Source organism: Athene noctua, chromosome 5 (assembly GCF_965140245.1).
Source record: "Athene noctua chromosome 5, bAthNoc1.hap1.1, whole genome shotgun sequence".
NCBI classification, from domain to species: Eukaryota; Metazoa; Chordata; class Aves; order Strigiformes; family Strigidae; genus Athene; species Athene noctua.
Window position 1 is genome coordinate 25,945,145 of NC_134041.1, and position 27,963 is coordinate 25,973,107.

The window sequence follows — 27,963 nt, forward strand, 5'->3', positions numbered from 1 at the left end:
AGTCTAAACCTTCCCTGGAGCAACTTGAAGCCATTACCTCTTGTCCTATCGCTTGTTACTTGGTTAAAGAGGCTCATCCCCAGCTCTCTGCAACTTCCTTTCAGATAGCTGTAGAGGGCGATGAGGTCTCCCCTCAGCCTCCTCTTCTCCAGACTAAACACCCCCAGTTCCCTCAGCCGCTCCTCATACAACATGTGCTCCAGACTCTTCACCAACTTCGTTGCCCTTCTTCGGACACGCTCAAGTAATTCAATGTTCTTTTTGTATTGAGGGGCAATACAAGTGCGCTCTCAACTGAATTTTTGGCTGTCAGGCCTGGAAAAATATTTGCAATGAAAGAATGAAACCTAATTTCATCACTTCCAGGCTGAAGCGGGTTGGGGTTTTTTTTATTTATTTTTAGCTTCACCAACATACTGTAGTCACATGTACCAAGTAAATCAAGTATTCGATCTAGTTTCTTAAAAATTAAATGTATTGGGAGTAAGAGAATCCAGATAAGCATACAACATCAAAGATATTTTCAAATTCACAAGCACATGGCTCTTTGTAGTTAAAATTGTGACAGGATACTGCTGGCAGAGTCCGGATTGTATTAGAGCACCTTCAGAAGAGGGTCAGTCAGAGCTTGTTTCTTAAGGGTCAGAAGTAGGAACTATGGTCAACAAAGCAAATCCATCATTCCCTGTTTATACTTCCAAGATGAAATACCTCTCATGTATTTGCCAAATACATTAAAAACCCACTTTCATTCATCCCACAGATGATGCAAATCCCTTTACTCTGCCTTCCAGTACCCCCATAACTGCTGTCTTTTCCCTCTTTTCAGAAATCTTAATTCTGTCTTAAGCCCTAACACAGTTACTTCTCATTACCCGTATTTCTGAATGACAGTCACTGGCATCTGAAAAACAATTTGAATCTCAGTATCAAAATAGAGCGATCCATTACAGATAATATCGGTATTCAGCATCACAAGCCATACCTCCAGAAATCATAACCTTGCTTGTTTGCTTTCTTTCATTTGCATGTCTGATATTCCTCCTCTAATTCTGAGCATATTGAGATGATGGTTTTTCAAGTTCTTCTTAACACCCGAAGTGGTATGATGCTTTTTTCTTGACTTATTTTTTTTTCTTTTAAATGAATACTGAGATTTTCACAAAATCATGAACTTGTCTTGGAGTTTGTGTTCTAAATAAAAAATCAAGTATCAAAAGGTTTGCAATAAAATTGCGACATTGGAGGTGTATGAAGATCTTGCTGTTACACCTTAATCTTAAAGCCTTTTCAACCTCTTGAATTCTAAAAAACCTTAGCAATTGGATCTATTTACATAATGCTTAGTGTCACTAATCATCCAGCTGTTCAGCTGTTTTTTCGTGTTTGCTTCTATAGCTGTTTCCCTTTAAATATCCTACATCTGCATTTCTTTTAAAAAACTTATATTCAAGAAAGTTATTTTAATTAATCTGGCTTTTTTTTTTTTAGCCTTTTAAACTAGAAATATCTCTTAATCTAGAAATGTCAGTTCTTCACTGGGTGTGTTGGAAGACCTGTGCATGGGACAGGTCCAGCCTATGGGCTATGATACCTCAATGGAAAGGGATGACCCATCAAAATGTAAACAGAGACCTTGTAATGCTCAACAATTTTCTAGGTATTGACAGTACGTAAGGAGGAACCAAGTAATAAGAGTCACTAAGCCATACAGATAAAATCCCTTCCTCTCTGAATTGCTGGTCTGGGGGCTTGTTTATTTCTTGTGATCTGTAAGGTACCAAGGGCTGCCCAGCAGAAGTAGTCACCTTGGTGGGTAACACAGTATTGCAGCTGAGGTGGTGGGAGAGGCTGAACTGCTTCGTTGGCAAGCACCCGCCTGGCCCTGCGCTGCCAGCGCTCCTGGAGAGCGTTTGTGTGGTGTACCTGTAAAGTGCAAATGTTCAGAACATGTGGCACACTTAAAGCAAATGAATAGTCATTAGCAGAAAATGAGGAGCAGACATAAAGAGACAAAGGCAGAAGGTTTATTTTTTGTATAAAGATAGGAAAGTTATGTACACGTGAACAATGTAGTTGAGAATACAGAAGTACAAAGAGGAAAGGAGAAGCATTTTGGATTCAGGGGATGTTTCATGATGACAAGGCATTAGCAGAAGGGGAGAATTCAATTAGAGGTGTATATTCAGTAAAAGAAAGAATGAACTGATGCTCTCCTAATATATTCTAGATGAGTAACTTGCATACTGCTGTAAATCCATATAAAACCTCTATTTAATATTGTATGCACACTCATATCAAGTTTCTAGTCTTGAAGAGAAAGAGTTTTGGAATCTCTATACAGATATATTCTTATTTTTCATACTATGCATATAGATATAGTATGTCAGACATACTGTTATTACATATATTGTTTTCTAGCTTTCTTCAACATTAATACCAAGATTAAATTTTTGCTTATTGTAGTGTATCCTGTAGTGTATATTCTATAATGTACATAACAGTTCAATTTACTTATATGGGAGCTGAATTAAACCCAGTAAGAAAAAAAATCCAAAACTTTATTATAATTTTTTAAACTTTAATTTTAAAAGAAACAAACTTGGTTTTAACAACTTTGGTTAGTAGCATCATTTTTTTCATTTGAATTTTCAAAATTTATTATTTCTCTGCTTTTAGTTAGCATGCTGAAATTATATGATAGTTTTCATTTCAAGTTATTTGTATTCAAATTTTTCATTTTTCATTTCAATAATACTGAACCAAGTAACATTTTTAGCTATGACTAAATGAAAGATAGAGTTTGGAATAAAATTTCCAACATAATATGTTGTTTATTATTTTAAACTTCTTCCTATGAAAGACATTTTAACTCAAAACAAGGTGAATGTTTTAATTTTTACTTTGTCTTTGATATTTTAAACCAAAATGCAAACCTTTCACATAGAAATATTTTGATTAAAAAACTCCCTCTTTTTCTCTGAGATTGTAGGTTTGATCATTTTATCTGGAGTAAAAAACAATTTTCCAAAACTATATTTTCACTGAAAAAAACCCCAAAATGGTTTTGGTTTGTTGTCTTTGCCTGTGTTATATAATTCACAATACTACACATGATTCCCAGGAAGTAAGATAACTAAGCCCTACCTATGACCAATATATAGTTTTGTTTCTGACACTGATACATTAATTTCAACCCCAGTGCTGGAACATGCATTCCCATCTTGTGTTTACTGATTGTTTACAAAGAGGAAAGGATGTTTTATCTGATTTTTTTTTTTTTTAAGTAAAATAAGACATTAACAAGAAAATTTCCCAAATCGCTCTTCTAGTATGATAAAGACAGCAAAGAAATTATCCTTGTGTACTATAATTATTATAAGTAAATATGTTGTGCTTAAGTTTTCATACTAAGGCAGGTGCTTGAGACAGGAATATGTGGCATATCACAGACATGAATCATGTTTTTTCCACAAATGTGCAAAAAATGTGGGTGTTTTTGTGTTTGTTTTTTTTTTTCCCCTAAAATAGGAGTAGATCTTTTAATAACATGAGTGTTGCTGCAATTATGCTCTGAAAGGTATTCATAAAAATAACAGACTTTTGGACATTTATAAAAGGTGGGAAATAAAAAATAGAAGCTTGATCCTCAGGCAATGACTTCTGCTATATCCTGCCATGGCAAAACAGTAACCTTAACATCTCACTTACACACATTTTAAGGTGTCTTAATGCAGCTGTAGAATTAAAGGTGGGATTTGCTCTTCATGAACACTCCAAGTCCAATCCACAGCAGTTTGTATAGGACTGAAGAAACAGGGTCAGGTTTGAAGTGGGGGAAACGAATTATCAGTGAGCTCAAGGACTTCTGCAGTAGATCGCTGTTCTCTCTGGAGTCATAAAACCTCATTGTATAGTGTTAGTCTTTCCTATAACTCTGCTACATGCCATATCAATAATAAAACACCACCTTATACACGCTTATTCTTTTGAATATTTTTGACTCAAGGACACTATTTAAATGATTAAGAGGAGTACAGAATCTATACAGGTATGATCATGAATGCCCAGAGAAATGGGTCACCATATCATAAATGGGTTTTGCCTTAAAGAACTGTTCAGAAAAACAAAAACTTACTTTTCACTACTGTTTTAACAATGTATTTCAGTTGTGTCTACACTCTCAAAGGCAGCTACACAGATATTTTGCTATAGTATTTTTTGCTAAACCTCCCTGTATTCATAATATTTAGGCCCCTTATTTTCATTCTTTAAAGAATCCATGGACAACCAACCAACTGAATTACCTTGATTGTTTCTTAAGAAGGAAAATTCCCATATTTCTGTCTGACGACACTCATATGTATTGATAAATAAATAACATAGATTTATTTAAAGTTGTAGAAATCTTTGAATAAACAACAAATCTGTGATTTTAAAGTCTGATGTACTTAATGGGCCTTTCTTGAAAGAATAATCATGATGAAGATTAAGACGGCAGTACTTTATCTCAGTATAATATATTTGAGGTGTACAGGCTACCAGAGCAGAGGTTCAGGATTAGTGATATCAGTGCAGGATTGCCACTAATTTAAATGGATGTGAGTGTCCTCAGTACATTGCCAATTGCTAACCCAAACCATTACCTAATTATCAAAAAATATCCTACATGATTTCACACATGTGAGACCTAACTGCCAAAGAAACAGCAATAAACATAGTATGTGATGCAAAGATAGTGATCATCTGTAAGGTTTAATGGTAAAATTAGCCTTATTGAAGGCAGTGGGTCTTTGCCACTCATTGCAGTAGGGTTTGAATGCCACCATCAATAAATCTTATAGTTCTCATTAATATGTATTCCCTGTTGGTGTGTCCCCCTGTTGCCCAGTGGCAGAGTGTATGCAGTGAAACTCAGGCTGAGGTGGGATGAAACACCTTTTAAGACCTGCTAGCATTTGTTCTAAAATCAAGTGAAAGAACTAATCCAGATCCAAAGTGACTCATAGAAAATTGTTCCAAGAATTATAAAACAAGTTTTAAAACTCTGATGTTTGTATTGCTTTGCTAAGCTGTTTGGTCAAGGCATCTTCTGCTGCATTAAAATACAAAAATTTAAAGACTGCTTAGTCTTCCTGTTCACCCCATTCCACTGCTGGATCATCATCCATCCGTAGAATAAGATAGGAGAGCAGCTGAAAGAGATTCTGCCACAACAATAAAGAGACAAAAAAGGAGAGGTCGCTTACATCTATTTCACAGCGGTCTCCAGCATAGTTCATGTCGCAGAGGCAGTGGAACTTGTTGAGTAGGTTCTGGCAGAGGCCCCCATTCAGACACGGGTCAGAGCTGCACTCGTCGATGTCCTTTTCACACCTAGGGAAAGACTGCAGATAGTGAGCATCTGAAATCACAAACCAAATGCATCAAATAGGCACATTTTTAATTCATAAGCTTTAGGGGATGGGAGAAGAGGAGCCTATATTTGAAATCTGTGGTATATTTCTACACGTGTTTATGATTTTATTAACTGCCTGATTAGTCACACTCAAATCCTGAACTTCCTGTATTATTTTCAAACACAGATAGTTAAACTGGAAATTTCATCTCTGTAAAGCATTTCATGGTTAATGGTGCTTAGCAATGTGAAATGAAAGTTTTTGTATGATTTTAGAACTAGCCTGTTGCAAGTCCTGCTGACAGCTTGCTGATCCGTTTTCATTGTTCCAGGGAGCTGAGGGCACATTTTCCTTCTCAGCAGTCTGAATGTAAGTCAAATGCATGTTTTTCCCAGCTGGCTGCTCCTGGGAATATTCACCTGCTTTTTTTTTTTTTTCCCCTCAATTTGAAATGCCAATAGATCCTAGCAGAATGTCCTATCCATTCTCCCTATATGGGCCCTGAGAATGGTAACAATGATGCAGAACAGGGCTTTACAAACCTAGATATGTGTCAGTAAATGTTTTTGAGTTAATTCTGGTAATAAAGGAAATTTGAGTTCTCATAATTTCTCAAGGTAACCAATTGAACATTAATGAGGAATGTGTGAGATTGTCAGAAAACTAGTCGCTATTTCATTATTTTTCTGCTCTGACAATGTCCCCTTTTAATTCCCTGCTCCTTTTTTTCAAATAATGCTTACAGTTAATCCTAATTTTTCCAGATAAAAAATAAGGTTTATTCTTGAAGAAGAATGTAAGAAACTCCCTCTGAATTCTAAGGAAATGCTTTATTGAGTCATATTCATAACCATGCAATAAATTTTTCATGTTACATTAGAGAAGAGCAGTTCTTTATATTAAACACTTCTATCTGATTTTCTTTATTAATGTCTAAAAATGTTTCAACAGTTTCCCTCAGTGGTAAATTATACACTTAAAAAAGCTAAATGAAAGTATTTATCCAATGTGTAAAAACTGTATAGATATAAACTTATCTATGAAAATAAAAACACCCCAACCCCCGAATCTGCCAGGGAATTAGGCACTGGAATCCAACTGAGTTTCAGGAACACTTAAAAACCTAACTCCCTTAGGTAATTTTGAAAATCCCAGCCTGAATTGAACGAAAAATTTGTTTTCAAGAGACAGCTATATGTTCTTTTATGAAGAGCAATCTTTACACATTTCCCTTCCCACTTATTATTAAGTTCATTGGGCTTTTTTTGTGATCCCAGGTCAATTGATTGACATAGAAAGATATTATTTTCTCTACACTGTGCACCAATGGCTTTCTGAGGGATGAAATATCATCTTAAAGAAAAATGACTGCTTTATCAATCTAATGCATAAATATACAGAGGGTTTTGGGTTTAATTTTCTTATTAACTGATATATTTGAATTTGTTCTGAAAAAGGAGTGAAATTTTCTCATTTGGTATATTAAGATCTGCAAGCATGGAAGTACTACTGGTTTATGGTTTGAGAGCCTGGAGGAAAAGAGGACAAATAGTCAATTTTAGATTTTGGAGAGGAATGCCTTGCTGTGATAGGCAGTTAAAGCACAGCATACTTGGTACAAGGCTGCTGTTCAATACGAGAATCATGGGAACCATAAAACAGAGATTACTGCCAGCCAGTGGGATGGTTGTAAGGAAGGCTCATTCCCAAAGCTGTAGTTAGCAAGTTGCCTGGCGGAGGAAGAAAGAAGGAAAAAGTACTTTCCTTCTACCTTGAAGTCCCAAGAAATATACACACCAAAGAAGTGTCTAATATGCTTTTACTTTTTTATATTTTATTTTTTCACCTTTTATTTTAATACTGTGAGGTCCAGCTGAGTTAAACAGTACAATGCAGACATGTCTGCCAACTATACTGTGCATTGAGTGGGTGGAAATTTTCATTTCATCTGTCTTTTATCGCTTACTGTATTATTTCCATAAAATCAAGGGGTTAATAAGTTTTTTGAAAGAATGAAAACCTTTTGTTGAAAATTTGGTGTTTGCAGAGCCAGCATAGCTTGGTCCTGTTGAACTTTTGAGTACTGTGCTCTGATTGTAATGCTAATTTCACTAAGAGCACATATGGTATTTCCTTTCTCACTACCCAGAAAGATGTTCTTACCTGTTCAGATTATATTATGGCTGGGACAATGTCTTCCTACATTTCTACACCACCTAATACCCCGAGGCTGTCAGGCCTCCCCTGCTCCACAGCTGTTTGTGGAACATTATCAAATGTTAAGTGTGAATTGCAACAATATGATACAAGAAACAAATTTCACTGTGAGGAAGGCTCCTCTGTTTCAGACTAAATTATAACATGTAAAAATTATTTCTTAACTTCATTTTAAAATAATAATTCTGTCTTCATACTTCAACATTTAGTAAGAAAGTAACAAGCTGCAATAGCACCAGGTATTTCATCTCATACCATCCTTATGAAAGAATAGATTGCATAATTACAACACATACAGGTGAAAATTAAACAGCTTTGCATATTCATGTGTCTGTGTATTGTAGCTGATTTTCATATATATGAGCAGGATATATGTGTTTATTTGTCCCCACCAATGGAAAGATAACATTCTAGCTTGTCACATATAAAATTGGCATGGACGCCAAAAAACAGGCACATAGTAGCAAGTGTACAAATAATATCTTGCACTGGTGCTATATTGGATTGAATCTTGCTGCATTAATTTGTCAATTTTGTCGTAAGTAAAACTGCTATACTTTCAGAACTTCAAAGTCACTCAGGCAAGGAACTGCTGAACTTAAACAGCTGCTTTGTCTGTATTTTTGAAGGAGGGCAAAACCCTTGTGGCTGTTACCCTCTGGACCCTTCTGGAACACTTTTTGGAAGAATTGTTCCACAAAGATCTGCTGGGCAAAGCATCTCACCGTTCTCCAGCAAAGCCCGGCAGGCAAACACATGTCAACTCGCCGTTGAGATTGGTACAGTTGCCATAGTTGAAACATGTGAGGTTTCTCTCTTCATTCCCACAAACTGTATATGGTAATCTTCTGTACCTAGGTAAGTAAGAAGGCAATGGCAGTTATTCTCACTTTCCTTGTTTCTGAATGTCTCATGCTCTCTCAACTTTTTGTTTGACTCTAGTTCACTGCGTTATTGGAAAATAGATCTACCTTGCAAATTTGTTATTTGAATCAGTCGAATACTGTTAGTCTCCAAATAGAGGGAGTAGTGCTCCTGTTTGCAAATACTATTCAATACTAATGGCATTTTACCTGTAAATGAACACACAGTTTCAGGGGCTGCACATACTTAGTGCCTCCTTGGTTTCCTTTTTGGAAAGGAAACCCCACATCTGTGTGCATTGACATGCCTGGTGCCTGGGGTACTCGGGGTGCTCAGAGTAAGTGGTAGGCAGCAACTGAACTGGGGGAGCAATGCTGTTACTGGCTATGATATCATCCAAAGGAAAGACAGCAGCAACTGTCAGACTCACGAACCAGGTTTTGCTTAACTTTTTTAATTTGATGAATTTGTTTTCCTTTTCCAAGTATTTACTGGTAAGTTAATGATTCATTTCTTAGCAAAAAAACCCAAAACAAACAAAACAACACTGTACCTACATTACTGACATGGCTCTATTTGATACCTGGACAGCTTGGTAGAGGAGTTCAAAAAAAGTGACTTACCATACATGATAGACCATATTGGGCCAATATCAGGAATCTTCAAACCTCAAGATGACCTCACTACTCAGAAAAAGTCAACAAAAATTGACAGCTGTGTAATTACAGCCTAAAAGACTGTGGTTGGCCAGCATGAAGATGATTGTTTGCATCCTTCATGATGCAGCAGACTGAGTTTGCTGGAGTCCTCTTGAGGAAGGAGAAGGATTTTGCCTTCTCTGAGAGCAACAGGACATGCTCAGAAGGGAGAAGTTTATGGTGTGCGGAGAAGGGCAGTTAAAGGAGGGGAGGAGCCTGCAGCCTTTACAGGGGAGTGACTGAGAAGAGTAGGAAAGAGGCATGTGAGGAGTCTCAGAAGTGATGGGAAGAGTGGGCTGCGTGGTGTCTGCACCCAACAGGACTGCTGGGCTGAGAGAACAAGATTAGAGGAAAAGATTGACCTAGCAAATATAATGTCATGGGGAGAAAAACTTCTTTATAAGCTCTTACAAGCCCTCATGTTATTTTCTCTTACCCACCAAATCTGAATTTCTGTACTTACAGTTCTAGAGTTCGATTACTCTAATAAAATATAGTTTTAGATATTCAGAACCTTTAAAATAATTTTTTCTGAAAAAGGTTGTAACTTATCTATCTCTGAGCTCTGGCAGACTTGTAATCCTATCATCAGAGAGTTTGTAGGACCCAGGATGGCAGCAGAGATGGGTAGCAGAGCTGTGCCTGTCTCCTTTCCTCATCAATCTTTGCCTGATCTACCAGCTCTCCACTGCCTCGGTCCACATCTAATTGATCTGTACAGCTTTCTGTACTGCAGACTCTTTATACATTAATTCTGAAGCCATGATTGATATGTAGATAGATGCATAAAGTCTGTGTTTAAAATGGAGACAAGAGTGATGTAATAACCATTCAGAAGACACCCGACAAAGTCATATGGATCTTCCTTGTTTATAGTACCTGCAAAATTTTCCTGTGAAGTTACCAGCACACAGGCAAGAATATCCATTAATACCATCAACACAAGTGGCCCCATTTGCACACTGGTGGCCACGGCAGTTGTCTATGTCCTCTTCACAATTTACCCCTGTATAACCAGGTTCACAACTGCACTCATAAGAGGTGATCCCGTCAGTGCAGTTTCCATGAATGCAGGGGTTTGAAGAGCATTCATCGATGTTGACTTCGCAATGGGTGCCAGTCCATCCTTTGGGACATATGCAATGATAGGAGGTATAGAAGTCTTCACATATCCCCTCATGCAAACAGGGATCTGAGCTGCAGACATCTACCTGCAAACAGCCAGTATGAGCAGGGTTTGCAGATATTTTGAGAAATTGCTCCTCTTGAGGTTTTTTAGTAGGAATGTCAGCATTTTCAAAGTATGAGAGATAAATGCCACTGATTTCTATTGTGCTCATACATCCTCGCAGGCCATCCAGACTGTCAAAAGCCTTGTCAGCCACATAGATGTCTGTCTCTTCTCTTAAAAAGTTGAGGCTTCCTGCAGCAGTTGTGCTAGTTGCAATGTCTTTCTTGTTATCTATATCAATGTGCCATCTAGAGAACGTGGACAGGGGCTCTACCATGGAGACCGTCACTTGATGCCATTTCCCATCGCTCACAGGCAGTGAACTAGCAAGAGTCAGCTTATAAAAGCTGTTGCCACTTTGTAACTGAAAGAGTAATTTGGAGTTGTGAATACTGATGGTAACAAACTCTGGCTCCTTCTCAGCGTACAGCAGTATCACGTCGGTGTCCCTAGTTCGAAAGCCAAATATGATATTGGTGAGGTCTCTGCTGATTTTTCCATTGCTTCTGTAAAATATCGCACTGCTTCGTCCACTAAACACTGCGTTAGCAAGACCTGTGCAAAGATAATAATTGAGAAACCAGGGCAACTTTAAACTGATACATGTGGAAAAATATCTCTTTGGTGCCCCATGCTCCCTGTCATGTAAATACTTTTGAGTTTGCTGAAAAACAGTCAAATTCCACCAGTGTTTCGGTTATCCTTGCCTGCCCCTTACAGATACAGAAATTAAAGGGCAGTGCCAGCACCAGCAACAGTGACATCAAAAGTGTGCTGCTTTGTATCATCTCAAATTATTGTTCTAAAGATACAGTTCTACATTAGTGTTACCTCTCTTTTTCTTTAGACAAAGAGGAGGAGGTGGTCATAATTATATACAACTCAAACCTGAGGCTGAGAGGGTACTTCAAAGGAAGATATATATCATTTTATGCTCATTCCCCAAGTATGGGCAGCTAGTTATTTCCCATGACAGATCTGGATGGACTGAACCTTTGTTCTCGATTCCTCTTTTCTTGGGTACAGCACTAAAGAGGTTTTAGAAAGTATTTGATTGGACCCTGATTTACTCTCACTGATGTAAAAAGGATGAAATTAACTGAAGTCAGTTGTCAAAACTGCCCCTTCAAAATCAATGCAAGAGTCGTGCCTGTCACGTTTAAAGCCAGCTTCTCCTGCTGTGTATGCCCTGCCACAGCCCTACTGACAGCACTGAGCCTGTGCTGCTGGGATTGGGAGAGCAGCAGAGTACTCAGTTTGCACTGCTGTGAGTGAAAATTGATGGGCAACATTGTGGCAGTTTTATGGACATCTTCACAAAGGTATTTGACATCTTTCATTAGCATGATTTCTACTAAAATGCACTCACTTGCTGGGCTGTAAATTCGCACGTTCTGAGATTTATGAGGATTATAGACAGGAAGGAGGGAGAGGAAGAAATGTCTTGTCTGTACTTCAGACAAATTTAGCTTTGCAAGATCCTAGCACTGAGATAAAGTAGGTTCCTGAAGTATCTCTGGGCTCAGTAAATCTTGATAAAAAGAACCCCTGGGAGTCCCAGTATGAAATTATTGACTGTATATCCTGATACTAAGGCAGCAGAGGTGTAACAATATTGCCTGGCACATCAAATGCAGTGTCTTTCTCACTGGAAAAGTTTCCTCAGAGGAAACCATACTAAAAATGAAAGTCAGAGCTTTTCAAAATTATTTCTGATTTTTTAAATGTCTCATAAAGCTGAGTTTTTTAAGCTCATAAAGCTGAGTTTTTTAAGCTCATAAAGCTAAAATACTCCTGTAGAACTCTTACTAAGTCCTGAGCACAGCAAACCATCTGGATGTGCTTTTACTCTCATCTATGACACTACGCATACAGTTTTGCTGTTACTTGATGTTCCCCACATCAGCTTCCTGTATTGGCCTTTTCTCTTATTTTGGAGGGCATGTTTTACTAAAGGGCTTGCTAATCATAGCTGTTTAGGTGGAACTATAGCCACAGCCCCTGGGAAACAGCTCTTTTTCTGCCTTGGCTTATCCAGAGGGTAAGACTAGGTTGGCAGAGAACTCCCTGGCCAGTAAAACTCGTATTTTTCATTACCATGTGTTGAGCAACAAGAAGTCTATGCTGTAGCTAAGAAAACAACTAGTTAAAAATACAGCTCTGTAGTGCAGGAATTTTTGAGTATCTATTAAGGGAACTCCCTACTATTGCCACATAAACAAGCACTGAAATCTAACAGTGTAAATGACCTTGAGTTTAACAAAAGGAAAACAGTTCAGATACTTTTTACTTCTCTGTCTCTGTGTGTTTATATTCTACCATAATACGCAATAGTAAAGTTTATGAAAGTATTTTGGTGTTATCATTAAAGATGTCTATTAGAGAAAGTGCAATTATTTTAATTTCAGTTATAAATTTTAACAAGCGCTGCAATGCTGATTCTAACAATCTCAACAAAAATAGCATCATATTTGTCTGTCAGCAAATTGTCTATGATAGAAATCTTTTGTTGACCAACCTTCTCATTCCTAAGAGTCAGCCATTCTAACAGCTTCCATCAGACTGTGTATTTATCTTCATTCACAGCATTGTTAGGGCTTTCTTTAATAGCAAACAGAAAAAATATTGCTTCAAAATCCTTACTTGCCTTTTAAATTCCACTCCAGGGTGGGAAGGACAAGGAAAGAGATATGCAGGGTGGATAATGTTCTTAAGATGGTTAATGATCATCAGTTTTCAAACAGATAGACTGACTGGCATGCAGGTGCTTATTATGAAGATACTAGTTGAATAACTGTACTGGTATTAAGGTGACTTTCTTAAAAGATATTTAACATTTAAGAAAATCAAATGATGCAATGCATGTCATGTATCTTGTCTTTTCAGGAGGATTGAGAACATCCTAAGGTTAATCCAGCACTGGATATCCTCTTATCTCTTTGCAGTAGAGTATGAAGGGTACACTCACACTCTGGCAATGTACGGATTTGTTGTACAACCTCAACAAGCTGTGTTGAATAAGTCAAAAGCAAAGGTCCTGTAAACGTTGATGTCTGTGTCAAGGGGTCTGCTTAAAAATTTCTGGATTTTGTAGGGCAGACTCTTCCTGTTAATGTTACTTACAATTGACATTATTATTTTAATACAGAAATAACATTAGAATGAACTTTAAAGGCAGTGAATATTGAGTTTTAAGGAAATGCTGATGAAAATGTCTACTGTTTCTAATATCCAAAGATGACAGGAATAACTGAAATGTACCTACATTCAAATCCTTGGCGCACCAGCTGGCATTGTGCTTCCTGAGGACAGGGCCCAAGCTCACACCACTTAACTTCCTCACACGCCTTCCCTGCTGTGTTAGGGGGGCACGTGCAAGTGAAGTCATCCCAGATTGAATAGCACACACCACTGTTGTGGCAAGGGTTGGACTGTGGGGAAAGAGAAGAGACAACCTAAGTACGAATAAAAGCTGGTGGGCTCCCAGCTCTAAGGATAGGGGGCTGTTTGGCAAAAAAACAAGATTTCTGTTTATTTCAGACGGAAAGTTATAAAGACCAGTACTATGACAGCACAGCATATTCAATAATTGCTGAAAAACAGTATTTCAATCTTAAAATATTGTAATTCTCCCTGATGCAAATACATTTTGCAGCTGATAATTCACCATATATAGCATAACTCAACAAAATCTGCTCTTTCTAGCATTCTTACCTGTTTTCCTAAGATGTCATTATCTTCAAATAATGTATGAAAACATATGAAAAATTATAAAGGATTAAATTAAAAGAAATTTCCCATTATAAACATGTGAAAGTCCTCTGAAAAATATCATTCTTACCTTGCAGAGGTTGTCACCAGTGCAGCCTTGGGTGACATTGATCAGGGTTTGGTTGATAAGTGAATTCAGTGGATTGGTGATGGGGAAGAATTCCAGTGGCTGGTTATTCACTCTTACATCTTGGATGCAGCCTTTGAAATACCTGCCATTTCTATCAGTTTCTTTGTTATCTGGTAGGCCTCCGATGTAAAGAATATCCCTACTTTGGATGGGTAGTACTGGAGTAGAAACAAAGCCTAGGTATTGAGAGGACTGGAACAATTCCATCTTATTTGGTTCTATTTTTAATGTTATTAAGTGAAAGTTTCCATCGTTCATGGAGTGTTTCCCTAATAACTTAATGGAATTTAAAACTAACATTTTGAGTTTCCCACCTTCCAAGTAGACTCTTACATAGAGGTAAGTACTGTTTCTCAAAGCCAGTAACAAACCAGAAGATTTGCGTGTTCGGACAAACATTGATATGTTCAAATTTTCATTCTGAGTGGCATCAACAGAAAAAGCAGCGTAGCCTGAGGAGTCCTCAGATCCAAACCGGCCTGGAATGTACTCTTGAGGTTAGCAATATGGGAAAAGATAAAAAAGAAAGAGAAGGGAGAAAGATAAAATAGTTAGGGCTAAATGACAGGGGAACCAATGTAATGATCAAATAGCTACTTCTGGTAATATTTACGTATGGCAGTAAGATGTGCTGGTATTTATGGATGAATAAAGACTTGATCCAGCTGTAAATAGCTTCTATTTCAAAATTCCTGTTGGCTTCCATGGCCGTAGCATTAAACTCTGGTACTGGACCAGATGTTATATTATTGGGCATATTTTTCCCCTTTATCATGCTCTGTGTAATGTTGTGTTTTCAAATGGTTAAACAAGGACAGATTTCTACAGTTTCCTGGACTGGTCCTCAGAAAGATCATTTTGAAAAGAACCTAGTTGCTTTGATCCACTGATGACCATGGAAGTTAATGTAATTCTGGAACTTTGTGATATTTTTTGCACTGATTCCAATTGTAGAAATAGACGAAAGCTGCTCAGCAAACCCCTTGTGTAAAACCTCCAGCTATTTGATGGTGCATGGCCTCCCCAGTTCTCTGACAGACTTTCTGTTGCTGGGGTTCAATACATGCTCATATGCATCAACTTGTATCCAGTTATGAATCTTGCTCAGTCCTGTGAGTGCCCATAATGCTATAGTGTCATGCGGGAAAAAATTATTCAGGAATGAGTAGGCCTTTTTCTTTTTTTCTTTTGTGCTTATCAATTAAAATGATTAAACCAAAACCATCTGTCTCTCTCCCTTAGTCTTTATTTTCAGTAATGATTTTCAGACTTGTAAGGATACAAAATATGTAGCCTAAACCGTATTTTATTCTGATGAATCATCTCGTTAAAGCACAACAAAGTGTTTCTATTTTTACACTTTCAAGTTTTGTGATCTTGTCCTCAATATTATAGACTTCCTCTTAAACACTTTCAAGAGCTATTTTTAATACATCAGATTCATAGAAAGAATAAACTAAGTTTTTTTAAAATGCTCACATAGCTAAAGAGACATTCCTCTTTTCTGCAGTAAAACTCCTAGAGCAAGACCCTCATAGGCCAAGTTTCTGCCTGCAGCACTACTTTTTTTTTTTATGACTACATTAAAAATCCAATGAAAATAGGGACTGACTGTGAAGCCCCAATAGACCCTTAATAACCACACTGCACTACTATGTGGCATGGTGATATTGTTTAGCAACAGGAATAAATCCCTTACTTATTCCTAAACAGACAATTTAATAAATATATTTGAAATATTTTAGTTCTATTAATAATGTTACCTATATATCTACATCTGCTTGTTAAAAGTATGGTATGTAGAAATAAATATTTGTTGAAATGGGTGTTTTGAGGCATTAAAACTCTTTAAGTTATGTCTTCTCTGTAAGTTGGTACTAGAGAATGAGACATTTTTTCATGAGGGTAAAAAAAATTTCTGCTGGAATGAGGATTACACATTTGCAGTATTAGAAGGAAGCAATCTTCAAAAAGATATTGAATGTTTACAACTACTTTGTTACATTTCTCTATTTATAAATATACATATATATATCATCTATCTGATCTTTTGTCTGATGAGATGACTAGCATCACCTTGGCCAATATTAACCTCCTGAGTCTCAACATCTGGATGTTGATCAAAATGAGTCAACATCTGTTTGTTATTTTGTATATGTAGAGAAAATATTGCCTCTTGTCAATTAAATACTTGGCAGCAACTTTTCTTCAAAAAGACACTAGCTTTTCTTATGTTATCCTTTACCGCAAGTCTCCCCCACTCTGCCTTTTAAGAAACCTGCCACAGACTTTTAAATATGGCATATATCTAGAACCTATGTATCAAAATGGCATGGTGCCATGATTTGCAGGAATATTGTGGTCAGTAGGAAAAAAAAAAAGCATGCTTTCTAATCATTCGCAACAGTTTTAATGTCAGTATAAGCCTCTCCTGGCCCTGACTGGTTTTAATTTTGCTTCATATAAGGAGGCAAACATATTTACCAGATGTTGTCCTGTACTCCAAAGTTGCTTTCCAAATCTTTGGATAAATTACAGCTAGACTTCAAAGAAGTCTGTTACAATTACCTCTCAGACTTTGTCATTTTGCAATAAAACCAAAAAGAAAAACTATTGAAAAGTATTGATAACTATTAAGTATAGCATACAAAATGAAATTGTATTTAAACATTTTGAAATGCATTTCAAGCTACAGCTTTCTGCAGCAATGCATTCATCAAAACCCCTGGGGCCAGTTGTTCAGCTGATGTAAATCAATGTAGCTTCACTAGCAGCAGTGCAACCATGCCAGTTTACACCAGTTTAGGATCTGTCCATTCCAATCTGGCCATGGCTCTCTTGTTACACTTCATTTTTTCCAGTCTACTTGGCAAATACATATACATAAATATATGTATGTATGTATATGTGTGTATGTATGTATTTCTTCCTCCCTAAATATTACTAAATGACTGTGTGTGAATGGTTAGTAAGGGGGCAGAGAGGGAAGCAGGGGCAAGGGCACTGCATGGAAGAGTCAGTCCTGTAAAATTTTCTTAAACAAAACTGCTTCTTTGAAATCCCTAAACTTTTGCTGGGATAGGATGGTAGGATGGCCACCCCAAAATGTTCCTGAAGGTTGCTCCATTTACAGCTCCAGAGGGTTTCACACACCAGATGCACTATAATAGTGAGCTGGGCAAGGACCTCCCATTCTCCTTCTACTCTGCCTCAGCCTGCTTATGGAAAGATCATTTGTAGCAGGGAGAGTGCTACGAGCATCTGCAGCTTTTGTATGCCTGCTTGTCACTGCCAAAGAGGTTGTTTGCTGAGATGTGCTCTTTTGTTTGCTGAAATATGGACAGGTTTCCCTCTGGTCACCAAGCAGCCCTCTGGTAATGCAGTGATTCTCCAGAGCTGCCCTGGGACCAGCTGAGAGATGAATGGGCCCTGTTTCCAGCCTCTGAAGCCCTGCCTTCCCCCTTGGGCTAATCAGATTAAGTTAATAGTATAATCTTGTTCATTTTTAAAAATTGGAATCGGTCTTTTTTTAACTTGCAGTACTTTTGTTTGCCTTTCATTGCCTTAAATGAGTTTCTTTATAAAAGCCTAGAGAGCTTGAGGATAAACTTTTCAAAGAACACTTTGAAAGTAAGATTTAAACTCCAAGTGACTTGGTTGCTTTCTAAATTCTACTTAGGGGGCATAACCTTCAGTGAACTACAGTTTTCCAGAGTTTATGGCGTGCTAAGAGCACTAAGAAGATTTTAAAACTGGATGAGTGGAATTCACCAGTTTAGCCTGACGTTTTTTGTCAGGCTGAAAAGTAGCCTTCCTGAGAAACTAACTAGAAACTAACAAATGTGTGCTATTACTAGCCTCTTCCACTTTCTTACCAGTTGACATTAAGCTCCAGAGATCCTAAGGGTCATGCCATTTCATCACCAGTAAACAAGATTGTTTATGATCTTGTTTTCTGCAACCACTTAAAACATGCATGCCAACAGCATTCCCTTACCTGTTGTGCAGCTTGGCCCTGTGTACGGCCGGTAGCAATCACAGTGGTAGCTCAGCCACAGGTTGGTACAGCGTCCCCTGTTCTGACAAGGGTGGGTTTCACACCAGTCCTCTTTAGTACAGCCTGTCCTGACATTTAAAGATGATTCAGGTGACACATTCTCTGGAGTAATAACATTCAAGTCTATTTCAATGTCCTGAAGACAGCCTACAAATGAAGGTGCAGAATGTATATTATAGACGTTAAGTAGAGAGTTGCTGCTAATGTTCCCCACTGGTAAGCCGCCCAAAAATGTGCTCTGAAATGCAAGCATCACGTGATCGTTATCTATCATAACAGATGTTTTATTGAGACACGATTCTACACAAGAGCTGTCAAGCAAATTAAGAGTAACAGCTCTTGCCAAGGTTACCTCCACTGAATGCCATTCTCCATCACTGACATTATGCGAAATATGCAAAAGAGCCTGTGGCTGGTTATTAACTTGCACGGATAAGTGTAAGTAGCCATTCAGTAACTCCAGCTTCGCAAATGTATTTTTCTCCCCTCGGTAAAACAGCAAAGCTGTAGGTTGCACAGTTTGAAACTTCAGAATTATATTATAGAAAAATTCCTTTTTAGGGGACGGGGGATTCTCCAACAGAAGGAAACTGTTTCCTTGAAAAGAAAACGTGGTTATGGTTTCACAGTGTGTTCCAGTATACCCAGGTGAACATATGCATCTGAATCCATGTTGGCCATTTTTTAAATGTGGGATACATATTCCATTGTTTTGGCATTGCTGATCAGTACAGCCATGGAGAACTTCTGTACAGTTCCAGCCACCGTAATAAATCCCTTCTTTGTCTGCAGGTGGGCAATGGCAAGTGTAATTCCCAGGAAAATTCTCACAGATTCCACCATTTTGGCAAGGGTTCGTGTAACATTCATTGATGTCTTCATCACAGTGAGTACCTGAAGAATAAACAAAGAATTAGACATGCTTTATTAGATAACTGGAGTCCAAAATGACATTTCTAATAGCATGTGTTTCATTATCTTTAATTAGAGGGGAATGTCTTCATAAGTGATGAACAGACTCACAAGTCTAAAATATGTTAAACATAAAAATACCGTTCATATGCCATGATATTCTTGTGCAAAGTATTATGTATCAGTAATAATCACACTTTGGATAAATGAACCAAACAAATTAACAGTTTTGATGTGGATAATGTGATGAAATTGAGATAAATACCACCTCCAAAACATGTGATCAAGTAATTGTTTCCCACCTATTCTGTGGTAGAAACGTAGAATGCTTTGAGAGGAACTGAATTATTTATCACATATAAAAAGCCAAGGATTGTTGCTTAATTCATATTCATAATACAGCATGTTGATGAGCTGGAGTACAGTCTGCTGGTCTTTCCTCTCTTTCACATTCAAACAGTAGAAGAAGAAGAATTACAAACTAGTATTCCTGTTCCCATATGAAACATCTTGGAGCCACAATATTCAAGTCAGAGCCACAGGACTTAGAAGTACTATATGATCTAGTGAGACAGACTGACAAGTAGGTGAATATCCCTGCAAAATGTACGTACAGTGAGCTGGCTATCTGAAGAATAAAATTCACAGAGTGAGCAGGGAGCTGCACAGTGTGACAGTGAAATCCAAAGAAGAGATTAAACCTGCATCCTATTTGTTGTCTGGGCAAGATGTAGTGAGATGCACTCTGTCTGTAACAAGTGGACAATGGATCTCAATTTTTCCAAAAACAAGGCAGCAGTGACTTGTGGTCCATCAGCCACGGTCATATGGTGAGGAGAATTCGCCTGGGATGTGTGGATCTGAGAGAAGTTGTTGGAGGGATTTGAACCTGTATGTCCCAGCAGAATATTCCTGGTACCATATATCTACAGTGGATACTTTCTTTACCTCTCCTATATACAATATATAAAGCAAGAAAAGATGAATGCAATATTTTCTCAAACATCTCAGAGCTTGGTGTTGAGAGCACTTCCATAGAAGATGGGCAATACAGACTCATATTTCCTCTTCTTCCATATAACGCTTGGCTTCTGGTATATTGGGTAAAAGAAGAGCTCCTCATCTCAATTTCACTGTAATCTGATAGATGTTAACTAACTATGTCTTCTGGATCAAACTTCACGATGAAAAACAAATCTGTTCCTCTTGTAAAACTAATCTGTTTATCCCTCTGCACTGTTGTTCATCTGTAAAGTGATAATTATAGTAACTTCTCCCTTGAGCAATCAAGTGACTGATATGTATGCAATGGATAAAGGAACATTTGTTTCTTATATGTCCCTTGGAAGCAGTCAAAATATCCAAATACATTTTTGAAAAGTCATGCTAAGTGCAAGTCCTAGTACTTCCACTTCATAGTTATTCTAGAGAAAAATACTTTGCAGTTAGTTTTCAAACTAGTATCATCAGCACAAAGTAGTTAGAGATATTTATATCTGTCCCCACAGCAAAACTGGTGCCTGTAAATTAGATAATGAGGTATGCTGAGACTCACAGAGTTGCAGCTAGGTACCAGGCACCACATATAGCTTTACATACAAATTCTCACCGAGCTTTGTTTTTACAGCAAAACGCAGCCATTTTTCATGGAAAATTACAGAGCAGCATTCAGCCACAATGAATTGGTTCAAACAGCAGCAGATAAATGTAGCTACTCAGGCTAATTCCTTGCCTGTCCACTTTATTCAGTCACAGTTGTAACTCGATGCAGCTCAGAGAGCGGTAAATTACAGGAGAGCCAGAAGGGAACTGAGAATTGGTTGAGATTTGTTTGAAAGATTAGACAGAGTGACGTGGACATAGAATGTATATAAAAAGCTCACTCCACAGTGATCCTCCTCACTCATCAGTCTTCAACTATAGTATATAGTTTTCACTTGAAGCTTCAGATTACCAAACACAGCTAGTGCTATCTCCCTGGTCTGGCAGTGGAGTTTTACAAGAGCAGCCTCTCTCTGTTTTCCAGCCAGGCTCATATTTATTCCAGTGTGAGATGTCTATGTATACCTTAATGTGTAGTGGCATCTGGCAGAAATATGACTCATTGGGAGTGACTTTCTCAAAGTGAAGTGTACCTCCCAAACCATTACTGACTGGGGGCCAGAACAATGTCTGCTTTGCCCAGTTTGTGGCAATTTCTGTGTGAGCCACTTGTCCTGCTTTTGCTGTTCTAGTATATGAAAAGTGAAGTTACCGTGAGCTGTTTCCTCTTTTGGTCAGTGTTTTAGTACATCTCCTGCCTGATATTGCTCCCTTCCCTGCTTTGACATTCAGAACAATATGTCCACGTGTCTTGTATATAACTCAGTCTTGATGTGACAGCTGTAGAAATGCAGGTCTCTCTGGGTTTTTGTGTCAGAGATAAAAATTACTGCAGCCTCGAAGCAGTAGGATCAGGAATGTACTTAGCTTTGTCATAGGGCTTCAGAGTGGTCAGAGCATGCTTAAGGATTTATAGACTGGAAGCCCCTATAAAACCTTTCATAGAAAAAAATCAGCACAGTGAATGGTTAGATACTTTTGCATTTTCAGTAATGTGTGATGACTGTGTATATTAGTTTATTATCCCATAGCACCTGTGAGGCCTTTGCCGTGTAGCTTTTGCTCTGAGTCACACCTAGAAATAGTGACTTGTCTCTGGAGAGGGTGAAACAGATGCATAAACTGAATCCACCTTTATAATCATGTTCTCTACATCATCAAATTAATGGAATGATTTCATGAGAATGCTAAACTACTTTGGAAATCACATATGTTTCTAGCTTTAAATTTAGATAACATATGATAATAAAAACATCAGTGGTTAAAGAAATAAAATTAGTTTTATGAGGAGAAACATGTATTATTGTTGGAGTATTTCTTGCCTATATAAAATGAATGTCAGTTATTAAATGCAAAGTGACTATCACAGAGCCACCTAAATACATGTAATTTCATAAGCATTTCTGTGTGAACACAATGCTTATTCGATGCTTATTTTTAAAGTAATGATGTTAATAGTTGTAAAATAATTATATTGCAGAATTGTGTGTATATATACATACACATAGGCTTACATCTATATGCTTACTATTTCATAATAAGATTAGTGCAAACATAAATATAGGTCACACCAAATGACAAATAATAAGCCACTTTATAAAAAATAAATAAATCAGTTGTTCTTACAAACATTGTGGATATTGCTTGTTATCTGCCAATTGCTATACAAGCAGCAACCACTGTCACTCAAGATAAAAGCACTCTATATAAAAGGATTAGTCAATATTTATAGAACTGTATAAGCAGTTCAAATAGCTCAGATTGGAGGAGAAGTTTAACATGTAATAAAAAGGTATTCTTAAAAAATGTAAGACCATACCAAAAGAAAGTGCAAGGGGAACTATTATTTTCTTTTCAGCGGTTACATGCATTACTCAGCTAAACATTTTTGTGTTTTTAACATAAAAAGTAAAGTAAAATAATTCAGCATTTTCTCCTCTAAATATATTATGCACCTTCCTAAAATTTCAGATAATGCAAATATTTTTATTTCTATAGATAATTACTTTTTCCTTCTGTGAAGTTTTACCCAAAACAGAGATGAAACAGCTCCTTTTAACTCAGTTTGATAACACTACTCATATCTGTCTCCTTCGTTCACTTACACATTATTACTATAGGGTAGCTATTTTCTAACTGTAAACCTCCTAATAAACCTATCTGTTTCAAATTTAGCAGCACAGGTTTCCTGCAGAACCAGAATGACAAAAGCAGTTATTCAAGAGTAATTCTGCTGAATGCCACTAATTTAAATTTTGATTAAACAGTTATAAAAGTTTTATCCAAGTTACACTTTTGAAACACACCCTTAGTTAGTTTAGTCTTCTGCATTTCCTTGAGACTATATAAATATCAAGCAAGCAGTCTGGGTAGTTATTACATGTTCAATACAGTCTAAGTGCACATATAATTTTACAAAAAGAAAATGTTTACCTGTAAACATTGTCATTAAAATGATGTAAACCTGTATCCTAGTTGCAACCATCTTTTTCCTTTGGAGAAAGATCATTTAGCACTTAAGCAGTCCACAAAGTTTCTGTTAAATTCAAACCAGTCTTAGTATAAAGGCTTCTTTTCCAGGATTAGCGTGCTCCACTTCTGTACCTGATGATATAGTCTGATGGTGTATTTTCCCCAAGCCAGATCAACAAGGCTTAAAGTAAGACTCATTAAACTGCTTACGCAGTAGATACGTATTCTACTTAAATTCTTTTTCTGCACATTCTGTCCAAGTGTGTTCACACTAAACCTTGATTATGTTTCACAGAAAGGCATATTTTTAGGATCCGTTCAAAATTTGTCACTTTTTGTTGTTTTGCAAGATGTTGTTTTTTAAGACTGCATTTTCTTTCATTTGTTATCATGTTATTCAAACATAACAATGTTTGTTAATGCAGATCAACTTTTTCACGGTCACTGTCATTCAGAAAAACTGTACATCTCAATAAGCAGATAGAAAAGACATAAAATTGTATCTCATTGTTTTATAAAGTATTTTTGTTCCATTTGCCCTTATTGTACTAATTACTGGAAATGTATGTCTGTAGATTTTTGAGTGTAATAAAAGACAGGAAAAATTTACTAAAATATTTTCTTTCTTCAGCTCTTGAACAAGACCTTTTGATTTGGACCTAATTGAGGAAATTAGGTCCAATCTCTGGAGGAAAACAGAGTTGAGGAGATTGTACCACTTATTCTGTAATAATTTAAGCAGCAGACTTTTTTTTTTTTTTTAATTTTACTATACATTTTTTACATGATGAATTGCTTAAAATATTGCTAGAGCAATATCTATTTGTGTAATTAGTGAAACAATTAGAAAGCAAGACAGTCTTTCTGTGGGTTGGTATTTATAACATCCAACCGGCATATGGCAAACTGTGGATTCAGACTTTTGTTTTGGCAGTTTCCCGTTTTAAAACTTCAACAATGCATCCTGAAGTCTGCTTCAGCATGTACCCAAGAAAATGTTGATTTTTGGCAAATGTGTTTTTCCACTCCTTCTTCTCTCTCAATGCACTTATTTATTAATTAGAAAATTCCTGACCTTGTGTCAAATTCTTTTCTAGGTTCACCAAAAACTTGTATGCAGGATTCAATTCTGGATTAATTTAATCTACAGTTCACAATTGTTTTGATGGTGATTCTCAGAAAACTGCTTCTCCTTCCAGCCTCTGATACAGGCATTGAGTGATTTTTCCTATAATAAATTCAAATACCATGGGATAAGAATGTCATCCAGACTCTTTGAAAGGTAAGTAAATAAGCTTTAAACAAAATAAAGTTCTTGTTGATGTTAGTATGCACGTACTTTAATAGTAGTGTTTATCAGATGTCTTGTGCTACATCTTGAAGTCTAATATACATTTTTATTTTGAAAATAAGAAGAAAAAGTTGGAGGTACTTGATAATTGTCAGTCCTTTTGCACTATGATCCTGCTAAATGTTCTGAAGTAAGATTATGAATATATACACTGTCAACGAGTTGGGCTAGGCATATGCTATTACAGCTCAGTGAAAACATGGAGTTGATGACACTCTGAGACAGAGGAACTTCAAACCAGGATATTTAGCAAACTGCCTGAATCCATGTCAGAACCACTAGTGGGTGTTTTGAACAAACCTGTCAAGAACAAGTGGGTTACTGATGGTGGTAGCTACTCTAATTACATTAAGGGTTTGACATTGTCTTTCATAACATTTTTGTATATAAAGCAAGGATAAAAATCTACATGAAACCACCATAAAGTGGGTATAAAACTTGTGTAATCCTGCCCAGAAAGTAATTTGTCAGATGGTCCCTGTCAAACTGTGAGGGTCTATTGATTATGGTTTAGGATTGTCCTGGGATTGCCATGGTTGGTGTTTTCATAAAAGATGTGGATGATGGTATAGATAGTTTGCTTATTAACTTGTCTGGTAAAGCAGGGTTAAGTGAAACTTTTGATTGTAATTTTACCTTTATAGGTAAACATAAGAAATTGGAGAAACGGTCTGAATAATATTAGACTCAATTCTGGAAGGACTTATTCAATCTCTATAGTTTCAGGCCAGAATAACCAGCAATCAGGTGGAACAATAGCTCCAGTTTTAGCAGGAATATTGAGTCTACTTTTAAGTTCTGCACTGCAAGGAAGATTTGTGTCAATTGGGAAGAATTCAGAGGAGAGCAATGAGAATAATCACAGGTCTAGAAGGAGTGAGGAAAGACTAAAAAAAGTAGGGCTGTTAGTTGAAAGCAGAGGAAATGAGACATGGCAACAGCCTTTCAGTACGAAAAAGAGATCACACTGTTCCCTGAGACCATAGTAAACAAATGAAGAAGTCATGGGTTTGACCTGTACCAAGGAAGATCTAAGTCACACTTCAGCAAAATATTTCTAAAGATAATAAGGCAACAAAGGCTTGGCATAAGATTCCCACTGGGTGCCAAGAGGTCTGCTTTGTGTCTTTAAAAATAGATTAGAGACAAAAGTGCAGTGTGACACCAGTCAGCTGATCCTATCTTAGACATATAGATAGCCCAAATGATACTTACATGTCCATCCCTTCAAATTTAATTTTTTCTGTGTTTCTGGGACTTTCTTTAATAAAATAATTACCAGCAACTGAGCTGTAGATGTGTCAAAACTATACATGCACATATATATATCCATATACATGTAGGTATAAAATGCAAGTGGGAGTACACCTTGGAGAAACTCAAACTCTAGCATACCCTTCAGAATATGCTTTATGGAAGACAAAGAGTTTGCCATAATGCTTCCTCCACCTATATTTTACAGTTTTGGAAATGTCTGTTACAAAATCCTACCTCAGGCAGAAACAACCTTTTTCAAGGGACTCATTAATCCTGAGGCCAGCAGAAAGATCTGGCAGAGCATATATTGTTCAGGGCTCCTGGTCTTAGCAGACAATCATGAAAATTCTAACTTTGCCACATCTGTGCTGATAATTGCAAAGAGATAATTACTCTTTGCTGGAAGGAGGAAATACACATTCATGAGTGAGTAAGCGCAAGGAAATAAATTGACCATCTCTATGTCATCGTAATTAAAACTCATGCTTCTGGGCATAAATCAGTTGTCATGGAGGTCAGGAAGGAGGTTTTACTCTTATGTACATCAGTGCAGAGCAAGTGAGGACTATTTAAATGGATTTTTTTTTCTCCTATTTTTTTCAGTAATGAAATGGCTTATATTGGATACTGAAATTAATGTGACCAGTGATCTGATCTAATATGGCAATTTTTATTGAATTCTTAGCAGGAAAAGCTCACGTAAAATGAAGGCAGAATACAGGGCAGAGGTGGAGCACATGGAAAATTGGATACTTTAAAATAGTAGGATAATAAGCATTTGCTAACACTGGGCTAATTTGCACTATACCTTTCACAAAGAACTCTAATTTTGTAAAGTTGTAAGACCTTGCTAGTTATTCCTTTATTGCAGATGAATTCACTATTCTGTTATTTTTCCTCTTGCCATTTGAAATGTACTTACAAAGTTAATACTGGCTAGGAAAAAAAAAAAAAGAAATACAGTTGAGTGACTTGGCTTAATCATTAAATATGTCACTCTAGCCGAGGGATATGGAATTCATAACGTGCTACATTCAGAATGGCATGCTGTAACTCAATCTTTTTAAATGTTGCTGGCCTGAAGCTTCATAGACTAGTTTGAATTTTCAGTAAAAACTGATTTTTTTAAAGTAGTAAAACCCCCCAGTCCCTTAATCTCTTCAATCATTAAAAGTTTTCTGAGAGCAAAAATACTTGGAAATGTTTTTTCCACTTGTTTCACATGTTTTGTCACACCTAAAATAGTTTTCATTTGAAAAAAAAAAAAAAAAAGAAAATCATGTACATGCTGTAGGTGATTAGTTGTTTAGTGAGATCTGGTGTGTTTATTTTATTTTATAAATATTGGAAACAGCTGACTGAGTTAAGCATTGGCTCCAGCTTCCGGATAGATCAGCCAGCCTTTTTCATGAGCCTGCTCTGCAGACTGTAGTGCTCCTTAGGCAAAGTTGTATGAGCAGCGCAGCCAGAGGTCAGACTCATATAGCCTGAAAATGGCAAAGGGCCATGTCCTAGAAGGGCAGCATGGCAAAACTGTTGCTTGTAGCCTACACCTTCGTCCCATATTTCGATTAACACAACCAGCCATGTGGATCCAATTGTAGGATTAGGGTCTGAATCTGGAGTAAAGAAAAACTTGGTGAAGAAATATGTCCCTGCATGGCACTCATTTTCTTTTCATTTCCCTACTTCTAGAGTCAGCTTTATATATAGGTAAAAGAGACAGCTGCTGTTGCATTTGACCGATGGAGGTAAGAAAGAAAATCAAATGGTGGCAGCCCAATTTTCCGAGGCAGCATCCTTCTTGAGTGGGTTTTCTGGCTGCATGAACTTGTCTGTATCTATGGCCACATTGTTGATATGAGCTAGGAAGGGTCAATGAGAAGAGGGAGAGGAAAGTTACTTGTTGTGACAAGTTAAAGTGGAGAAAGGTGATTTATGAAGGATAAAATTAACAAAGAAGTGAAAATAGCAGGTAAGATTTTGGAGATTAAACAGATTG

General features: G+C 37.1%; 1 protein-coding gene across 5 annotated transcripts in view; it reads right to left on the minus strand.

Moving 5' to 3' along the window:
- Window positions 1-27,963, minus strand: part of CRB1 (crumbs cell polarity complex component 1) — a 112,785-nt gene that overhangs the window by 25,548 nt on the left and 59,274 nt on the right. For 3 of the 5 annotated variants that reach the window (XM_074906759.1, XM_074906758.1, XM_074906761.1), the window contains exons 6-11: window positions 18,308-19,261; window positions 14,251-14,801; window positions 13,675-13,840; window positions 10,058-10,964; window positions 8,342-8,470; window positions 5,250-5,376 (exon numbers count right to left, since the gene is read on the minus strand). In XM_074906759.1, coding sequence (XP_074762860.1) covers window positions 5,250-5,376; window positions 8,342-8,470; window positions 10,058-10,964; window positions 13,675-13,840; window positions 14,251-14,801; window positions 18,308-19,261 — 2,834 coding nt within the window. Of the gene's footprint in view, window positions 1-1,320; window positions 1,927-1,995; window positions 3,891-5,249; window positions 5,377-8,341; window positions 8,471-10,057; window positions 10,965-13,674; window positions 13,841-14,250; window positions 14,802-18,307; window positions 19,262-27,963 lie in introns of those variants that run through there. The other 2 variants (XM_074906757.1, XM_074906760.1) reach the window with 2 other exon arrangements.